The sequence below is a fragment of the Pan paniscus genome, chromosome 12, assembly GCF_029289425.2.
Source record: "Pan paniscus chromosome 12, NHGRI_mPanPan1-v2.0_pri, whole genome shotgun sequence".
In the NCBI taxonomy this organism is placed as follows: Eukaryota; Metazoa; Chordata; class Mammalia; order Primates; family Hominidae; genus Pan; species Pan paniscus.
Genome location: NC_073261.2, coordinates 51,734,078 through 51,750,241, shown reverse-complemented (window position 1 = coordinate 51,750,241; position 16,164 = coordinate 51,734,078). Strand labels below are relative to the sequence as shown.

Genomic DNA, 16,164 nt, shown 5'->3' with positions numbered 1-16,164 from the left:
TAGACCACTACATTTTGGGATAATTTGTTACACAGCAATAAACAATGAATAGAGGTACCAAATTCTGCTCAAACTGTAGAAAGGATCAGTTGAATTTCTTAAATAATTTTATCCTTTTCCCATCCCCAACCCAGCCTAAGTAACAATGCACAGACAAAATCCCCATACTTAGCACTGGAGCATTTATACTCAAAACTTTCCCTGTGTGACTTTTGTCAAGAAATAAACCATGAGTTGTTATAAGCCTAAGGTTCTGTCAAAGCAACCAGGGTATGTTCTAACTCAAGAAGCATGAAGTAATATATATTATTTTCATTCTTTATAGTATCAACAGAGATGTTATCTTTCCACTTCCAATGAGGGAAACTAAGGCATTAATAAAAAAATAGATTTCAGTCATATATTACATTCATAATTCAGCAATGGATTTATGAAATTTCCTCTTTTGGAAATCTTAAATAAGACTTATATCCATTTGATAACGTATATTAGCAGCAAGGCTACCTCAAGGAAGGAGATGCATAGAACCTCTGGAAGTCTTTCTCTTCACTATGATTCTGAATTTTATACAAGGGAGAAAGGGAAGATTGAAATTTTGAGGAGGAGCATAGATAATTGTTTATGTATGAAGGAGCTTTGTAAAGACACTGCCCCTGGCCCAGCCATTGCCTTCCATAACCCTAGGGGGCAGTTTCACCTGAGTCTATGTGGAATGTAGAAAAAATATTTTCATGTTTTTGCATAGTTAGGGCTTTCTGAGCAAAGAAAACTGGTACCTGGGTTAAAGGGCAAGTCTTGGAAGTTAAAAGACGATTGAATAGTCAGAGACCTCAGAAGAGATTTAGAGGCTTCCCTCCTTGTGTGTTTACATTTCAAAGGGCATAAAAGGAGTCAGTTGTTTACATTTCAAACATCTGTCAATGCCAAGGTTTCTCTCCCTCTCTCTGGAGTGGAGCTTGTAGCCTATTTATACTCCCAGATTAATAATTTTGGATTTTCTCTTCAACAGTACACACCCCTATATATGCAGGATGCCCTCTGGCTCTCATAGTGTTACTCGGGGGCTACTGTGTGTGGAGAAGTAGTGCGGTTATTGTTGTAAGTATTAATAACTGTGATCTCTATTCCAGAAACCTTACCACTGTATTTGCTTTCAGGGTAAAATGAATAAATATAGATACACTTACCACAAAAGGGAGGATGCACTCATGCTGATCTTGTACCATGTATAAACTGAACAGGGACATGCGGCTGGGGCCCATCAAGCTGCAGGCTAGAGAGAAGAAGTTCTGCAGAGCCTCACAGAGGTTGGTGCAGATGTCAGCCCAGGACGGTAGAGCAATGTGCACAATGAGAAGCCGTGGAGGTTGCTGGTCAATCTGAGTGTGAGTGGAGGGCCCTTTACCAGTAGTTCGCCCAGGATGCATGGCAGCAAAACCAGAGGGGGAACTGTAGCCACCAGCTGGATATTCTTTACACCTATAAGGAAGGAAAGAGAAACCACTGGTTTTCAAACTGAATTATGTGTGCTCTGTTGAAATATAAAATACAAGTCGAGGGAAACAAATCCAGAAAGGAGTCAGATTGGGTACTAAAGTTTGTCCAGGCCATCCTATTTTTTTTTTTTTTTTTTGAGACAGAGTCTCGGTCTGTCACCAGGCTGGAGCGCAGTGGTGCGATCTTGGCTCACTGCAACCTCCGTCTCCCAGGTTCAAGCGATTCTCCTGCTTCAGCTTCCTGAGTAGCTAGGACTACAGGTGCGTACCACCACGCCCAGCTAATTTTTGTATTTTTAGAGATGGGGTTTCACCATGTTGGCCAGGATGGTCTTGATCTCTTGACCTCACGATCCGCCTGCCTTGGCCTCCCAAAGTGCTGGAATTACAGGCGTGAGCCACCGTACCTGGCCCAGGCCATCCTATTTTAACAGCTCCCAAGAGATCTAGATGTTTGCCTATAATGTAAGCCTGAGAATGCTTAGAGATGCTGAGTGGAACTAATCAAAAGTTACACCAAAAAACTCAAGCTTCTGTCTCAAAGTAAGCTATCTGCCCTCATAAACTTTGTTTCTTTATTGGCATTTATTGCACTCTATTACAATTTGTTTCTATGACTGCCTCTCCCACTATATTGTAAGCTTCCCAAGGGTAGAGAACCTGTCTTGTTGATATTATTCATCAATGCCTAGCATATGTGTGTTTAGTACCTAACGAATAATTCTTAAAAATGAAAATATGACTACATTTCTCCTTGGTTAAAATTCTTTGGTTGTCTGAATCTCTTATAAGGTAAAATTTAAACTGTCTTTAAGACCTGTCATTACTTAATTGTTAGCCTCATTAGAAATTGTTCTTTGCCTCAAGATTTTCATGGAAACAATACCAAATATATTCACTTTAGTGCATTTGCTCATGCTGCTTCTCTGCCTCCAATACTCCTGCCTTCTTTCTCTACTGGCTACTTATACTTATCCCCAGGACTCAGATTAGGAAGTGAGAACAAATGAGAACAAAGAACTAATATAAGGAATGAGAAAGGGACATCATCACAAATGCTCAAACGTGAAAAGGGTTATAGGAGGACATAATGAATAGCTTTATGCTAATAAGTTTGATAAAGTGGACAAATTCCTAGAAAAATGTATCTAACCAATACTAAAGAAATTTTAGAAACCTAAATAGTCTATAATCATTAAGGAAATGTAATTGGTAATCAAATATCTTCCCACAAGTAAGAGGGTCAGATGATTTCACTGATGAGCTCCATCAAACATGCAAAGACCAAGAATTTCAATCTTTTTTTTTTTTTTTTTTTGTAGAGATGGGGTCTTGCCATGTTGCCCAAGATGGTCTCAAACTCCTGGGCTCAAGTGATCCACCTGCCTCGGCCTCCTGAAGTGCTGGGATTACAGGTGTGAGCCACTGCGCCAAGAATTTCAATCTTAAACAAATTATTTTAAGAACAGAAGAACATATATAACAGGATACACTCCTCAACTAATTTTTTTTTTTTTTAGATGGAGTTTCACTCTTGTTGCCCAGGCTGGAGTGCAATGGCATGATCTTGGCTCGCTGCAACCTCCGCCTCCCAGGTTCAAGCGATTCTCCTGCCTCAGCCTCCTGAGTAGCTGGGATTACAGGCATGTGCCACCATGCCTGGCTAATTTTGTATTTTTAGTAGAGACAGGGTTTCTCCATGTTGGTCATGCTGGTCTCGAACTTCTGCCCGCCTCGGCCTCCCAAAGTGCTGGGATTACAGGCGTGAGCCACGGCACCTGGCCTCCTCAATTAATTTTATGAGGTTAGCACGACCTTTGAAAGTGAAACCAGATAAAGGTGTAATAAGAAAAAAATTATAGGATAATCTCACCCATAAACTTGTAAAAATTCTAAATAAAATATAGAGAAATTGAAACTAATAATACACAAAAAAAAAACACAGCATGACCAAGTTGAGTTTATCCCAAGAACATAAGGTTGATATAACATTAGAATATCAATCACGTAATTCGTCACATTAAAAAAGTAAATGAGAAAAATGATATGATCATCCCAATAGATGCAAAAAAGCCTCTGTTTAAAACCCAGCATTTGTGCATGATAAAGACTGAGTAAGAATAGATGATAGGAATAATCTGACAAAATATATTTACAAAAAGAGAGAGCAAACATCATTCTTCATGGTGATATGTTGAAAGCTTTCCATGTAAGACAAGAAGCATGCTATCATCACTACTATTCAGCATTATAGTGAAGGTAGTAATGAGGTAAGACAAATAAATAAAAGGCATTGCAATGGAAGAAAGAAAACTGTCATTGTGTGCCAATGATTGTGTATATAGAAAATCTAAAATAATCTACAGCTTTGTAATTTTTCCCAAAAGATCTCCTTGTCTTTTGTCAAATTTTAGTCTTAGGGATCTGTTAATTTTTAAATATTAATTTACATTTCAAAGAACTATCGATGACAAAGTTTCCCTTTCTCATCTTTTTAAATTTCATTTTTAGTTTGTTGCTTATGTATAGAAATATAGTTAATTAAAACAATCTTTTATAGAGATGGGATCTTGCTATGTTGCCCAGGTTGGTCTTGAACTTCTGAGCTCAACCAATCCAACCGACTCTGCCACACAAAATGCTGGGATTACAGGCATGAACCACTGTGCCCAGCTATAATTAATTTTTGTATATTGACTTTAACAACCTTGCTGCACCCTCTTACTAATTATAATAATTTATCTATAGAACTTTTTGGATTTTTTTTGTTCTTAATCATATAATCTTTAAATAATCATATATAACAGGATACATGAAAAAAAAGTCAGATCATAGCAGCCAAAAGACTATTAATAACAATCTTGTTCACAATTACCCAAAACTGAAAAAAAACACAAATGTCAATCTACATTAAAATGGATAAATCATAGTATATTTCCACATACAGCAATGAAGATGAATGAACTGCAGTTCCATGTGGCAACATGGATGATTCTAAGAAACATAATATTGAGTAAAAGCAGCAAGACACAAAGAATACATACACATGTAGCATGATTTCATCTACATTTTAAAAATAAGCAAAAGTAGTTATATTGTTTAGAGGTGCATACACAGTGATAAAACTATAAAGAAAAGCAAAGAATTGATTATCACAAAAATGAGGGTAGTGATTTTCCCTAGGAAAGAATGAAGGCATTATGATGAGAAGAGACAAAAGAAGGGGGTCCTGGGGTGTTGGTAATGTTCTTTTTTTTTTTTTTTTTTTTGAGACAGGGTCTCGCTCCATCACCCAGGCTGGAGTGCAGCAGTGGCCCAATCTCAGCTCACTGCAACCTCCACCTCCCAGGCTCAAGTGATCCTCCCACCTCAGCCTCCTAAGTACCTGGCACTACAGGCATGCACCACAATGCCTCTCTAATTTGTGTGTTTTTTTGGTAGAGACAGGGTTTTGCCATGTTGCCCAGGCTGGTCTCAAACTCCTGGGCTCAAGCAATCCTCCCACCTTGGCCTCCCAAAGTACTGGGATTACAGGGATGAGCCACCACTTCCAGCCTAATGTTCTATTTCTTGATCTTTATTGTGGATATTGGGTATTCAGTTTCTACTATTAAACTATACATTCATGTTTTATGACATTTTCTGTATATATGTTATATTTAATAATAAAAATATTTCAAGAAGAACATTAGGACAATCAAAAGAAAACAAAAGAAATATGATAAAAAAGATAGCTAAAAAATATGTCCCCACCTCTGAGAACTAAAATCATTCTATATAATTGTTTTTAGCTAAAGAATGTAGGGAAAATTAAAGCTTATTTGATTTCCCCTGTGACAATAGAAAGATAATTATGATAATTTTCAGAAACACTTTGGAATTTAGAATCTTTAAAAATGATCTAAGAATACATAGATGGGCCGGGCGCGGTGGCTCACGCCTGTAATCCGAGCACTTTGAGAGGCTGAGGCGGGTGGATCTCAAGGTCAGGAGTTTGAGACCAGCCTGACCAACATGGTAAAACCCCATCTCTACTAAAAATACAAAAATTAGCTGGGCGTGGTAGCGCGCGCTTGTAATCCCAGCTACTCAGGAGACTGAGGCAGGAGAATCGCTGGAACCCGGGAGGCGGAGGTTGCAGTAAGCCAAGATCGCGCCATTGCACTCCAGCCTGGGTGACAGCGCGAGACCCCGTCTCCAAAAAAAAAAAAAAAATACATAGATAGATGTATTTCCCCAAATGAATCAGTGAAGTTATTCTCTTCAAACTTCCCTTTTTGGATAGTGGAAGTCAGCATTTGTTCACTCAACATTTTTAAAAATTGAGTTCCAATTACGTGCTGGATACAGCTAGAAAAATAAATGAATGAATATGCTAATCTGTTGAAAGTCATCTTGAACCAGAAATCCAAATCAATTACTAATGTATTTACCAAGAAAGCACATAACGTATTTTTAAACTGTACTTTAAGTACATGGGGCCAATTTCTACATGGAATGCTGAACTTGAAGCTGACACAGAGAAATTCACACAAACAGGTAGTCAGAGGCCTTATTTAATGTATAATTAAATTTAATTATCCATCTCCATCTCTCACATCTGCAAAAGCCATTTTAAAGTAGAGGCAGGACAACCTGCTCAGGTCCCCTTCCACACTGTGGAAGCTTTGTTCTTTCACTCTTTGCAATAAATCTTGCTGCTGCTCACTTTTTGGGTCCGCACTGCCTTTATGAGCTGTAATACTCACCGTGAAGGTCTGCAGCTTCGCTCCTGAGGCCAGGGAGACCACAAACCCACCGGGAGGAACGAACAACTCCACACACGCCGCCTTAAGAGCTGTAACACTCACCGCAAAGGTCTGCAGCTTCACTCCTGAAGCCAGCAAGACCATGAATCCACCAGAAGGAAGAAACTCCAGACACATCCGAACATCAGAAGGAACAAACTCCGGACACACCATCTTTAAGAACTGTAACACCGCCAGGGTCCGCGGCTTCATTCTTGAAGTCAGCAAGACCAAGAACCCACCAATTCTGGACACAGTATTGCTGGGCCATAAGGCACGTATGAGTTTAGTTTTGATAGTGAGGTAGGAGGCAGGACTCAACTCTGCAGGAAGGGCTTGGACACCAGACCAAATTGAGGACTAGCTTAAACAGGGCGAGGGTGGAAGCAGCTTTCCATAAGACATGCCCACCAGTGTGCCCTGTCAGTTTACCATTGCCATGGCAATACTCAGAAGTTACCATCCCTTTCTATAGCAACGACTCTATGACCTGGAAGTTACCATGCTTTTCCTAGAAATTTCTGCATCAACTCCCCCTTAATTTGCATGTAATTAAAACTGGGTATAACTATGACTGCTGAACTACCTCTGAGCTGCTATTCTGGGCACACTGCCTATGGGGTAGCCCTGCTCCACAGTTGCAGTACCTCTGCTGCTGCTGTACACTGCTGCTTCAATAAAAGTTGCTGTTTAACATCACCAGCTCACCCTTGAAAAAAATAAAAATAAAAAAATAAAGTAGAGGCAGTCCTCATTTTGCATGGTTCAAGTATATAGATTTCAGTTACTACAGTTTAGTTAATTAACACTAGTCTTCCAACAACACAGTTCAAATTTCAGTTACCATGGAATATTAACTGTAATTACATAAAGTAGTATCTAGCTCTTTAGTTCACGAATTACTAGTTATCAGTATCAATAGTATAGTATACTGATATAGCGTACTGATATAATATAGTGATCAGTGCATCATGATCAGTAATTAATTATATCACTTCTTTCAAAGTCTGTTGGTGACCGGTCACTGCAGATCCATTAGTCAGTTAAAGCACAGACAGAAGTGTGTAGTTGTGTCGCCTCCTTGTCTCCTAGTGATAAGCCCATGTGATGTTTTATAAAAACAAAAATTGAAAGAGGAAACTAGCCAATAAAAGGAACAGCAAAGAAATAAAAAATGATAATGCCAAGAGTGAAATCTGAATCTAACATAAGTGGAGTTAAAGGAGAAACAGCTGACTACGAGAGTGTTGACACTGCCTCCACCTGATAGACTCTAGAGAAGCAGCCAGAGGAATTTAGTGAAGGCAAACTTATCAACATACTTGAGGAAAGTCATTGTGATGAAAAGGATGAAGACATCCTATAGAAAGGGCCACTGGCAAAAAGCTTCATTATTAAAGAAACTTTCAGAGATATTTTACAAAATTGAAGGTGCAAAGGATAAAATGTAGGAAACTAACCCAAACTTAGAAAGAAGTATGACAGTTTGCCAAGACACACAAAAAATGTTTGCTCTCTCATAAGTTTTACCATGAGAAGCAAACAAGTACTGTTCAAACTACTCTTGGTAAGTTTTTTTTCAACAAATAAAACACTTTAGCTCTCAATGTTTCTAATGTTTTAAGTTAGTGTATGAATTAGTTTTACTGTTTTACATTTCCCTATACAGTTAGTAAGAAAGTTTTAGTGTTTTGACAATTTTTCAAGGTTATAGAACAACTGTAATTTTTCCCATTGGTGTTTAAGATCTCTTTGAATGGTTTCAGCTTGCAGTCATTTTTCAATCCCACACTAATATGCAATTGGAAGACTGTATTTTAAATGAGGTAAGAGGCAGCTCTCTTCCTTACATCCTCAAACATCATCAATTCATCCATCTGATGTGTCTGGGCATAGTACTAAACAGGCTCTGACCTTATTTTGACCCTATACTCTCCACTTTTGCCAAGAACACTCGCTTAATGAATTCTCCCTGCAAACTGGTTAAAACTGGAACTGGGCCTTGAACCACTCCAAACCACCAAGTTATGCCCAAACTAAAAACCCTCCAGGGACTTCCAATTACACCACTGGAAACAGAATCCAATATCTTTACCCTGGCCCTGAAGTTCTGCTTGTGCCTTCTGCCCAACTCTCCATCCTCACACTAGGCCCTCCCCTGCCCGCACCCCGGGAGATCCACCTCTCACAGATGGGCTTCTCGCTGTGTCTGCCTCTGCGGATGTTCTGTTCCGTGCTGAGCTTTCTAGGTTAGGGCCCCTTTACAAGCCCTCATTCACTTTGTCGCGTGATAAACGATTCAATGGTTCTCCCTCTGGCAGGGCCCTATTAAAGATTTCGTGGGCCCTAAGCCACTTTCGTCTTCGTGGACCCCTTCCTCCATTAAAAAAAGATTAAAAGAAGTTAATGGATTTTGTAGGCCCTAAAAATCTCATTTCCCCCTCCTGATGTGAGAAAAAAATCAAAACACTTTCTTTGACTTCATGGGTTCACTTTAAACGAAATGAAAACATTCTCGTGGCCGGGCGCGGTGGCTCACGCCTGTAATCCTAGCACTTTAGGAGGCCGAGGCGGGCGGATCACGAGGTCAGGAGTTCGAGACCAGCCTGGCCAACATAGGGAAACCACGTCTCTACTAAAAATATAAAAAAATTAGCCAGGCGTGGTGGCGGGAGCCTGTAATTCCAGCTTACTCGAGAAGCTGAGGCAGAGAATCACTTGAACCCGGGAGGCGGAGGTTGCAGTGAGCCGAGATCACGCCATTGCACTCCAGCTTGGGCAACAAGAGTGAAACTCCGTCTCAAAAACAAAGCAAAACCAGAAGAAAAAAAAATTCTCGTGGCTCTCTGAAGCCTCCGTGGTCCCTCGGCATGGCGCCTACCGTGCCTGGCGGATCAGCAGCCCGGCCCTCGGGCCTGGGGGCCCCGCGGAGGAAGCTCCGGGCCCAGACTCCGCGCAGGTCTGGCCGCCCAGAACAGTATGCGGAGGGATAACTCCGACAGCGATTTGGGAGCCTCTCTCTTGGCGTCAGTCTTGCGCCGGCACCCGCCACGGCCAGCGCAACCAACACCTGCCTGAGGACGGGCCCGAGCTCGGCCCACGCCCAGCCTGCGAAGTGGTGCCGGCTGCTCTCGGGCTGCCCTCCCTCCCCGAGGCGTGGAGAACCGTACCTGTCTTCGGAAGACGAAGGCCCCCTCACCTGGTCCTCCCGGCTCTCAGCGTGCGCCCGCGCGTTCGGAGGCGCCCCCCTCAGGCTGGCGCGGCTGGGCGGGAGGCTCACTGCGGGCAAGGCGGGGCCTGGCTGCCTCAGGGTGCGCTTCAGGTGGCGCTTCAGGAAAACGGTCTCCAAGTCCCTAGATACCCTGAGAACAGTCCTTCTTTGTCCCTTAGGTAGAATTTTGTCTATTTGTTGGAAATGCTGTGCTAAACCTGACATTTTTCTTTTTCTACCCCTTCCCATGAAACATGCCAGTAGCTCCCCCACCGACCGTTTTCTTGGTTTTAACTTTTCCCTTCCACATCATTTCCTTCAGCCAGTCGCTATTTTGTTTACTAAACATCTGTGGTGGGCACATTATGTGCCACGCATTGTGCTAGGATTGGAGTACAGTGGATGTACAGACAATGGTCACTGCCCTCATGGAAGTTATAGCTGCCTTCAGAAAGTTCTTTTAAGTCTTTTCAAACTCCTGTATTCCAAGAGGGTCTGTCGCTCTCTTCATACTCATTCTCGCTTACTTGAGGTTGATTCCCATAGTCCCTTTGACGAACTCCAGATGGGGTAGGAGCGTCCTGGTCCTTAACAGTTGGTTGGTCTGGGTCTTCAACTCTGGTTAAAAAGGAATTCTCTGAATTAGTCCACAGGAGAGGGAAAGATAAGCTAGTTCCAAGCTAGAAATGTACAAGCAGTTTTCCTTGTTTTCTTTATTATTATTATTGTTATTTTCTCAGTTCATTGTCTAGATGCAGGTTGGAGGTGGGGTGGGGCAATATTTCAATGAGTGGCACAGGATAGGTTAGATGTTTCAACAGGAAAAGAGTTGCCTGCTTGTATTCTAGTCCCACTAAACCATTTTGCTCCTATCAACTGTTCCTCAGGTAAGAACAGAACTATTTAACCTATGTCCTTTTTTAAACACTATAATCTGAAATTCAGTAGAGTTCCTGTGTTTCAGTTTAAAGGGTGGCTTCTCAACAGCTCTTTCCCCCCATATAGTCCAAATTAGCCTTTCTGTCTCTAATCTCCAGATTATCGTTTCCACTGATGTTAGAATTGTCCTTGTAAAAATATTTTGATCATATCATTCTTTGTCTTAAAAACGGCTTATGTTTCCTTTTCGGTTAGAGGGTCCATTATAACTGACCCCACCTACCTTACTAGGCTCAACCCCAGCATTAACTGTCTTACTCCCCTTTGTGTTGCTATACCAGAATACCACAGAACAAGTAACTTGTAAATAAAGGAAATGTATTCTTAAATTCTGGAGGGTAGGAATTCCAAGGTTGAGAATCCCACATCTAGTGAGGGCATTTTTTCTGTGTCATCCCATGGCAGAAGGCAGAAGGGCAAGGGGTACGAAAGAGCAAGACAGCAACGGGGAGCTGAACTCACTTTTACAACAAACACACTCTCTCAATAACTAACTCATTTCCAAGATAATGACATTAATTCATTTATGGGGGCAGAGCCCTTATGGCCTAATCACCTCTTGTTAGGCCCCACCTCTGAACACTATTCCATTGGGTACTAAGTTTCCAGCAAATGAACTTTGGGGGACACATTCAAACTTGAGCACTAGCCTCACTCCAAACCATACCACCCATTGCTCCTACCTACTATTAATTTCTTTCTGTACCCTCTATAGCATTTATTAAAAATATGCAAAGAACTGTACCAGAAATGGGGACTATGACATAAGAATTGTTTTCTGAGGGTGACAAACTATAATGGTCATGAGAAAGCACCTTGCAGACTTTAAACTACAAGGAGTGTAACTGACCAAGGGCATCAGCTGCTGCCTTAGAAATCTACTGCCACGACTGGGTGCAGTGGTTCACGCCTGTAATCCCAGCACTTTGGGAGGCCGAGGCGGGTGGATCACCTGAGGTCAGGAGTTCGAGACCAGCCTGACCAACATGGAGAAACCCCATCTCTACTAAAAATACAAAATTAGCCGGGCATGGTGGTGCATGCCTGTAATCCCAGCTACTCGGAAGGCTGAGGCAGGAGAAAGACTTGAACCCGGGAGGCGGAGGTTGCGGTGAGCCAAGATTGCACCACTGCACTACAGCCTGGGCAACAAGAGCAAAAACTCCGTCTCAAAAAAAAAAAAAGAAAAAGAAAAAAGAAATCTACTGCCACATTTGCATGGAGGCCATCTTCCCAGCCACTGACTGAATGTGGTGGAGATACTAAGGCAGACCCATTCCTGGGAAACACTGCACTTCTCACACAGCACTCCTCTAATGGGCAACATTGGCTTGATGATTCCCCAACAGTCTTGCTGAACTATACTCCAGTATGGAGTATAGTATGTGGAAGAGAAGTGTCAAAGATGAAGCAGGAGAGATAGGCAAAGGGCCAGAACATATACGATCTGTGGACTATATTAAAGATTTCGGATCTTATCTCATAGCAAAAGCGGGGTGGGCTGGAATGGGGAGATAAACTGAAGTATTTAAGCAGAAGAGTGACATGATCTGATTTGTGTACTGGAGAGAACGTTCTCCCTGCCTTCCCTGCCTTAAAAGGAATGGATTGGGGGCTGAAATTGGGGTGGTGGCAGCGGGGCATAGGGACAAGACAAGAGTAGGAAGGAGCCCAGGCAAGAGAAGATAGTTGTTTGAATTAGGGTATTGGCAGAGGGGATGCAGAGATGTGGGAGGAAATATTTAGGAGTTAAAATTAACAGGCCTTTATGATTGATTTGATTGATTAGGAGGAATCCAAAATGACAGGGCCTAGAACATAGTAGGCATTCAATGAATACTTATTGAATAAACAAATGCAAAGTCTCTGGCTTAGACAGCTGGAAAGACAGTAGTGCTATGTATAGAGATGGGGAACATTGGTTTTAGCATCCACACAATTACCAGGATGCTATGAGGATGGGGACGATAGTTCAGTTTTGGACATATTGAAATCAAGGTGCCTGTGGTTACACTGTGTGGAAATGTCCACTAGGCACTTGGATGTGTGTGTCACAAGCTGAAGAGAAAGATATGGCCTGGAAATGTAGATTTAGAAAATCATTATTAACTAAATTAGTATGAATGAGACTACATAGAACAGTGATTTCTTTTTCTCAAAGTGGGGATCTCAACTCATTAATGAATAGTAAAATCAATTTAGCGGGCTGCAACCAGTGTTTAAAAAAATGGAATAGAATAAAATGCAACATGATAGGGAAAAAAATGAGAATTTAGCTCCTGAAGTAAAGGTAAATATAATGTAAGTATGACTTTGTTAAAAATTTAACTCACTAATATGTACATTGGGTACATGAATGCATGTACTTACTTAAGTGCGATTAGGTTGCACAATAAGAACCTCTTATTGTATGTTTTGTGAAAAAAATTGAAAAAATATTTAAAAAATCAAAAGACAACCAATAAGTCATGTTCAGAGAAGGGACTAAGGCCTAGACTAGACTGCTGAGAAGCAGCTTAGGAAAGGCATATAGTGGGCTAGAGGAAGAAACTCAGATGGGGGCAGGGGTTCCATTGTGTTGAGGTTGGTTTTAGAAAGAAGATTTCAGAGAGAAGATTAGAAATACTGATCCCAAATGCCTGATTTTCCCTCTAGGCTAAGCAATTTGAATTCAAGGACCATGGCTTTTTTTTTTTTTTTTTTTTTTTTTTTGGCAGGCTAGAGTGCAGTGGTGTGATCGTAGCTCCCTGCAGCCTTGAACTCCTGGGCTCAAGTGATCCTCCTGCTTCAGTCTCCCAAGTAGCTGGGACTACAGGTGTGTGCCACCAGGCCTTGCTATTATTATTATTTTGCAGAAACAGGGTCTTGCTATGTTGACCTGGCTGGTCTCGAACTCGTCTTCAAGTGATCCTCCTGCCTCAGCCTCCCAAAGTGCTAGGATTACAGGCATGAGCCACCATGCCCAGCCAACGGACCATGTCTTAATCTTATCTCTAGTACTTAGTAAAATGCCTGGCACATAGTAGGCCCTTAATAACTGTTGAAAGAATAAACTAGAACTAGTACTTGCACTTTAGAAAGATTATCCTGATGGCAGTCTGGAAGGGGAGGGATTGGAGGCAAGGTTTTTGTTTTTTAAATGAAATTATCACACAGTCCAGGTGAATGATGATGATGTCCTGAACTATGATGATAATGGAAAGAAAAGGATGGATTTAAGTTACTTTTTAGTCAGATTTATAAGGACATAGTGATTTCTTACATATGGGCGTGGTAGCTAGTCTCCAAGAAAGGAGGCTGAAATCCTTGTATTCCCAGTGAAATCCCTGTACCACCTGGTGAAGTCCCCTTCCACAGTGCATCAGGGCTGGCCTGTGTGACAAGTAGAATATGGCCGAGAGATTGTGTGTTACTTCTGAGGCTAGGTCACAAATATATCATTTGCTCTTTTGCCTTGTTCTTTTGGATCACTTGCTCTGAGGAAGTCACCCCATTTTGTGAAGACATTCAAGCAGACCCATGGAGAAATTCATGTGGAGAACAACCTTCACTTACTGCCAACAGCCACTACCAATTTGGCAGGCATGGAAGTCCGCCATCTTGGAAGTGGATCCTCCAGCCCCAGGCAAGCCTTCAGTGGACTGCTGCCCCGTTTGATATCTGGACTGTAATCTTGTGAGAGACTGGAAGCCAGACCACCTAGCTAAACTACTCCTAAATTTCTGACGCAGAGAGACTGTGAGAGATAATAAAAATTTATTCCAAATGTCTGATTTTCCCTCCAGGCTAAGCAATTTGAATTCAGGGACCATGTCTTTTGTTTGTTTGTTTTAAGCCACCAAATTCTGAGGTTAATTTGTTACATTTGTTTTGCAGCCTAAATAACTAATACAATGGGGTTGAAAGAGGAGAAAGCAAAGACTACCTACTAAGTGCAGACTAAGTGCTTGAAGAAGGAGCTAGGGTTGGGATGGAGGAGATAGTGAGTTATCCTCAGGACCTATGCTTGCCTTGTTTGTAGGATATCCAAGTGGATATGCCCATAGGCAGTCTTTGTTCCTCGCCCTCAAAGGCCTACCAACCCTAGAAGACTCAGTTCAAATGTCACCTCTTCTGTGAGGCCTTCCTGATTTCCTCTGGCAAAACCTGGCCCTTCTGCACACTTATTGCACGTTATTATAGCAAACGTGCATTGCTTCGTATTGCAATTACCTATTTGCAGTTATTTGTTTACATTTGGAAGCCCCATTACAGTGTGAACTCCCTAGGGCAAGGGCCGTGATTTTTAGTATTTTCTGTATAATCGTGTGTGTGTGTGTGTGTGTGTGTGCGCGCGCGCGCGCGCGTTACACTGTGCCTGCCCAGCACATAGGCAGCCGTCCTTAAATGCTTGCAAAGTATTAATTTTGAGAAACTTGGTGCGTGTATCCACGTCCTCTTATTAGTAAGTTTTCCTTATTAGTACAGCTATGGGCGTTTGAGTTTTTGGAGTGGCCGGAGCAAACTCGCCACTCGAGGTCCCTGAGTGGCAGTCCCAGCGCACTTCCGAGGCAGAACTCCCCCCTTCACCTGGGTCTAGCTCCGCCTCTGCCTGGGTTAGGCCTCTCCTCCCCTCAGCCCCGCCTTCAGTCAATCCCGATTGGCTGGAGGAAGAAGGAGGCCCGACCATTGGCCCCTTTTTGAGGGGGCGGAGCCGGGCGGTGTTTCATCCCTCAGCCTCAGGCTGAGCCGGACCGAGCCGAGAGGACCCGAGTGGGGCCGAGGCCAGTAGCCAAGGGGCCCTGAGTAGAGGCCGTAGCTTGCGCCGCACCCGCGGCCAGGCGGAGCCAAAGATGCCGGCCTCTGCTGCGCGGCCCCTCCCGGGTCCCGGGCAGCTTACAGCCTCGCCCTTCCCGCTACTGCTGCTGGCGGTGCTGAGCGGCCCGGTGTCCGGCCGTGTCCCCCGCTCGGTGCCCAGAACCTCGCTTCCCATCTCTGGTAAGGCGCGGGCGCCCACGCCCTCAGCCCTTTGCGCCCACACCCACACCCACACCCACCTGCTCCTCAGACCGCTCGGCCGGACCCGGGCCTCTCAGCCTGGTGTATGGCGTTCCACGCCGCCCACACCCCGCCGGGACCGGGGCGAGACCCTCGCACTTCACCGCATCCTTTCTGCATCCCTCCCGCGCCCCCCAGCCCCTCATCCCCAGCCCGGGCCTCGCGCCTCGGCTCCCACGACACGCCCAGGCTGCCCCAGCGGGCCCTATTCCCAGAGCCGCAGGAGCGTCCAGTCCTCACCGTGCAGACTCGGACACTGAGGCCCAGAGCTCGGGTGGGGGCTGCCCGAGGTCGTTCATTTCGAAGTTCCGTCTCCCTTAGTCCCCTGTTTCCCCGCACATACACCTGGGTCCATCATTCCAGCTTGACGCCCACTCTGCTTTCAGACCCATCAGTCTTTCATTCTACTCCAGCTTTCCATTCCGATCCCCAGGTCAGCATTTCCATCTTCTCCAATTCATTTCCCTATCAGTTCTATACATCATCCGAGCCTCTTGGCCCTTCTGACAGCCCTAATCTTCCTAACCCTCTTCCCGCTCCCCTGACATCTCTGACAGCAGCTCCCATTCTCCCATTATTGGATCCACGTTAACTCTCCTAACTTGCTCAGTGTTCCTCGCTGCCTCTGCCCATTCCCTACATTGAATATTGGTAAACCATTCAATGTGTTGATGTAAAGTTCTGCTTAAATGAT

The 16,164-nt window shown here is 43.4% G+C and overlaps 2 protein-coding genes across 5 annotated transcripts in view; one reads left to right on the top strand and one right to left on the bottom strand.

Moving 5' to 3' along the window:
- M1AP (meiosis 1 associated protein) overlaps nucleotides 1-9,755 on the bottom strand; it is a 90,305-nt gene extending 80,550 nt beyond the window's left edge. The window contains exons 1-2 of the mRNA XM_003810323.5: nucleotides 9,454-9,755; nucleotides 1,188-1,479 (exon numbers count right to left, since the gene is read on the bottom strand). Of these exons, the coding sequence (XP_003810371.4) occupies nucleotides 1,188-1,479; nucleotides 9,454-9,743 (582 nt within the window). The 5' untranslated portion in view covers nucleotides 9,744-9,755. The remainder of the gene's footprint in view (nucleotides 1-1,187; nucleotides 1,480-9,453) is intronic.
- A 5,367-nt stretch (nucleotides 9,756-15,122) lies between these two features.
- The window catches only part of SEMA4F (ssemaphorin 4F), a 57,678-nt gene continuing 56,636 nt past the window's right edge, over nucleotides 15,123-16,164 (top strand). The window contains exon 1 of one of the 4 annotated variants that reach the window (XM_008962673.4): nucleotides 15,123-15,410. In XM_008962673.4, the coding sequence (XP_008960921.1) occupies nucleotides 15,266-15,410 (145 nt within the window). In that variant the 5' untranslated portion in view covers nucleotides 15,123-15,265. The remainder of the gene's footprint in view (nucleotides 15,411-16,164) is intronic. The other 3 variants (XM_003810322.4, XM_008962675.4, XR_008624330.2) reach the window with 3 other exon arrangements.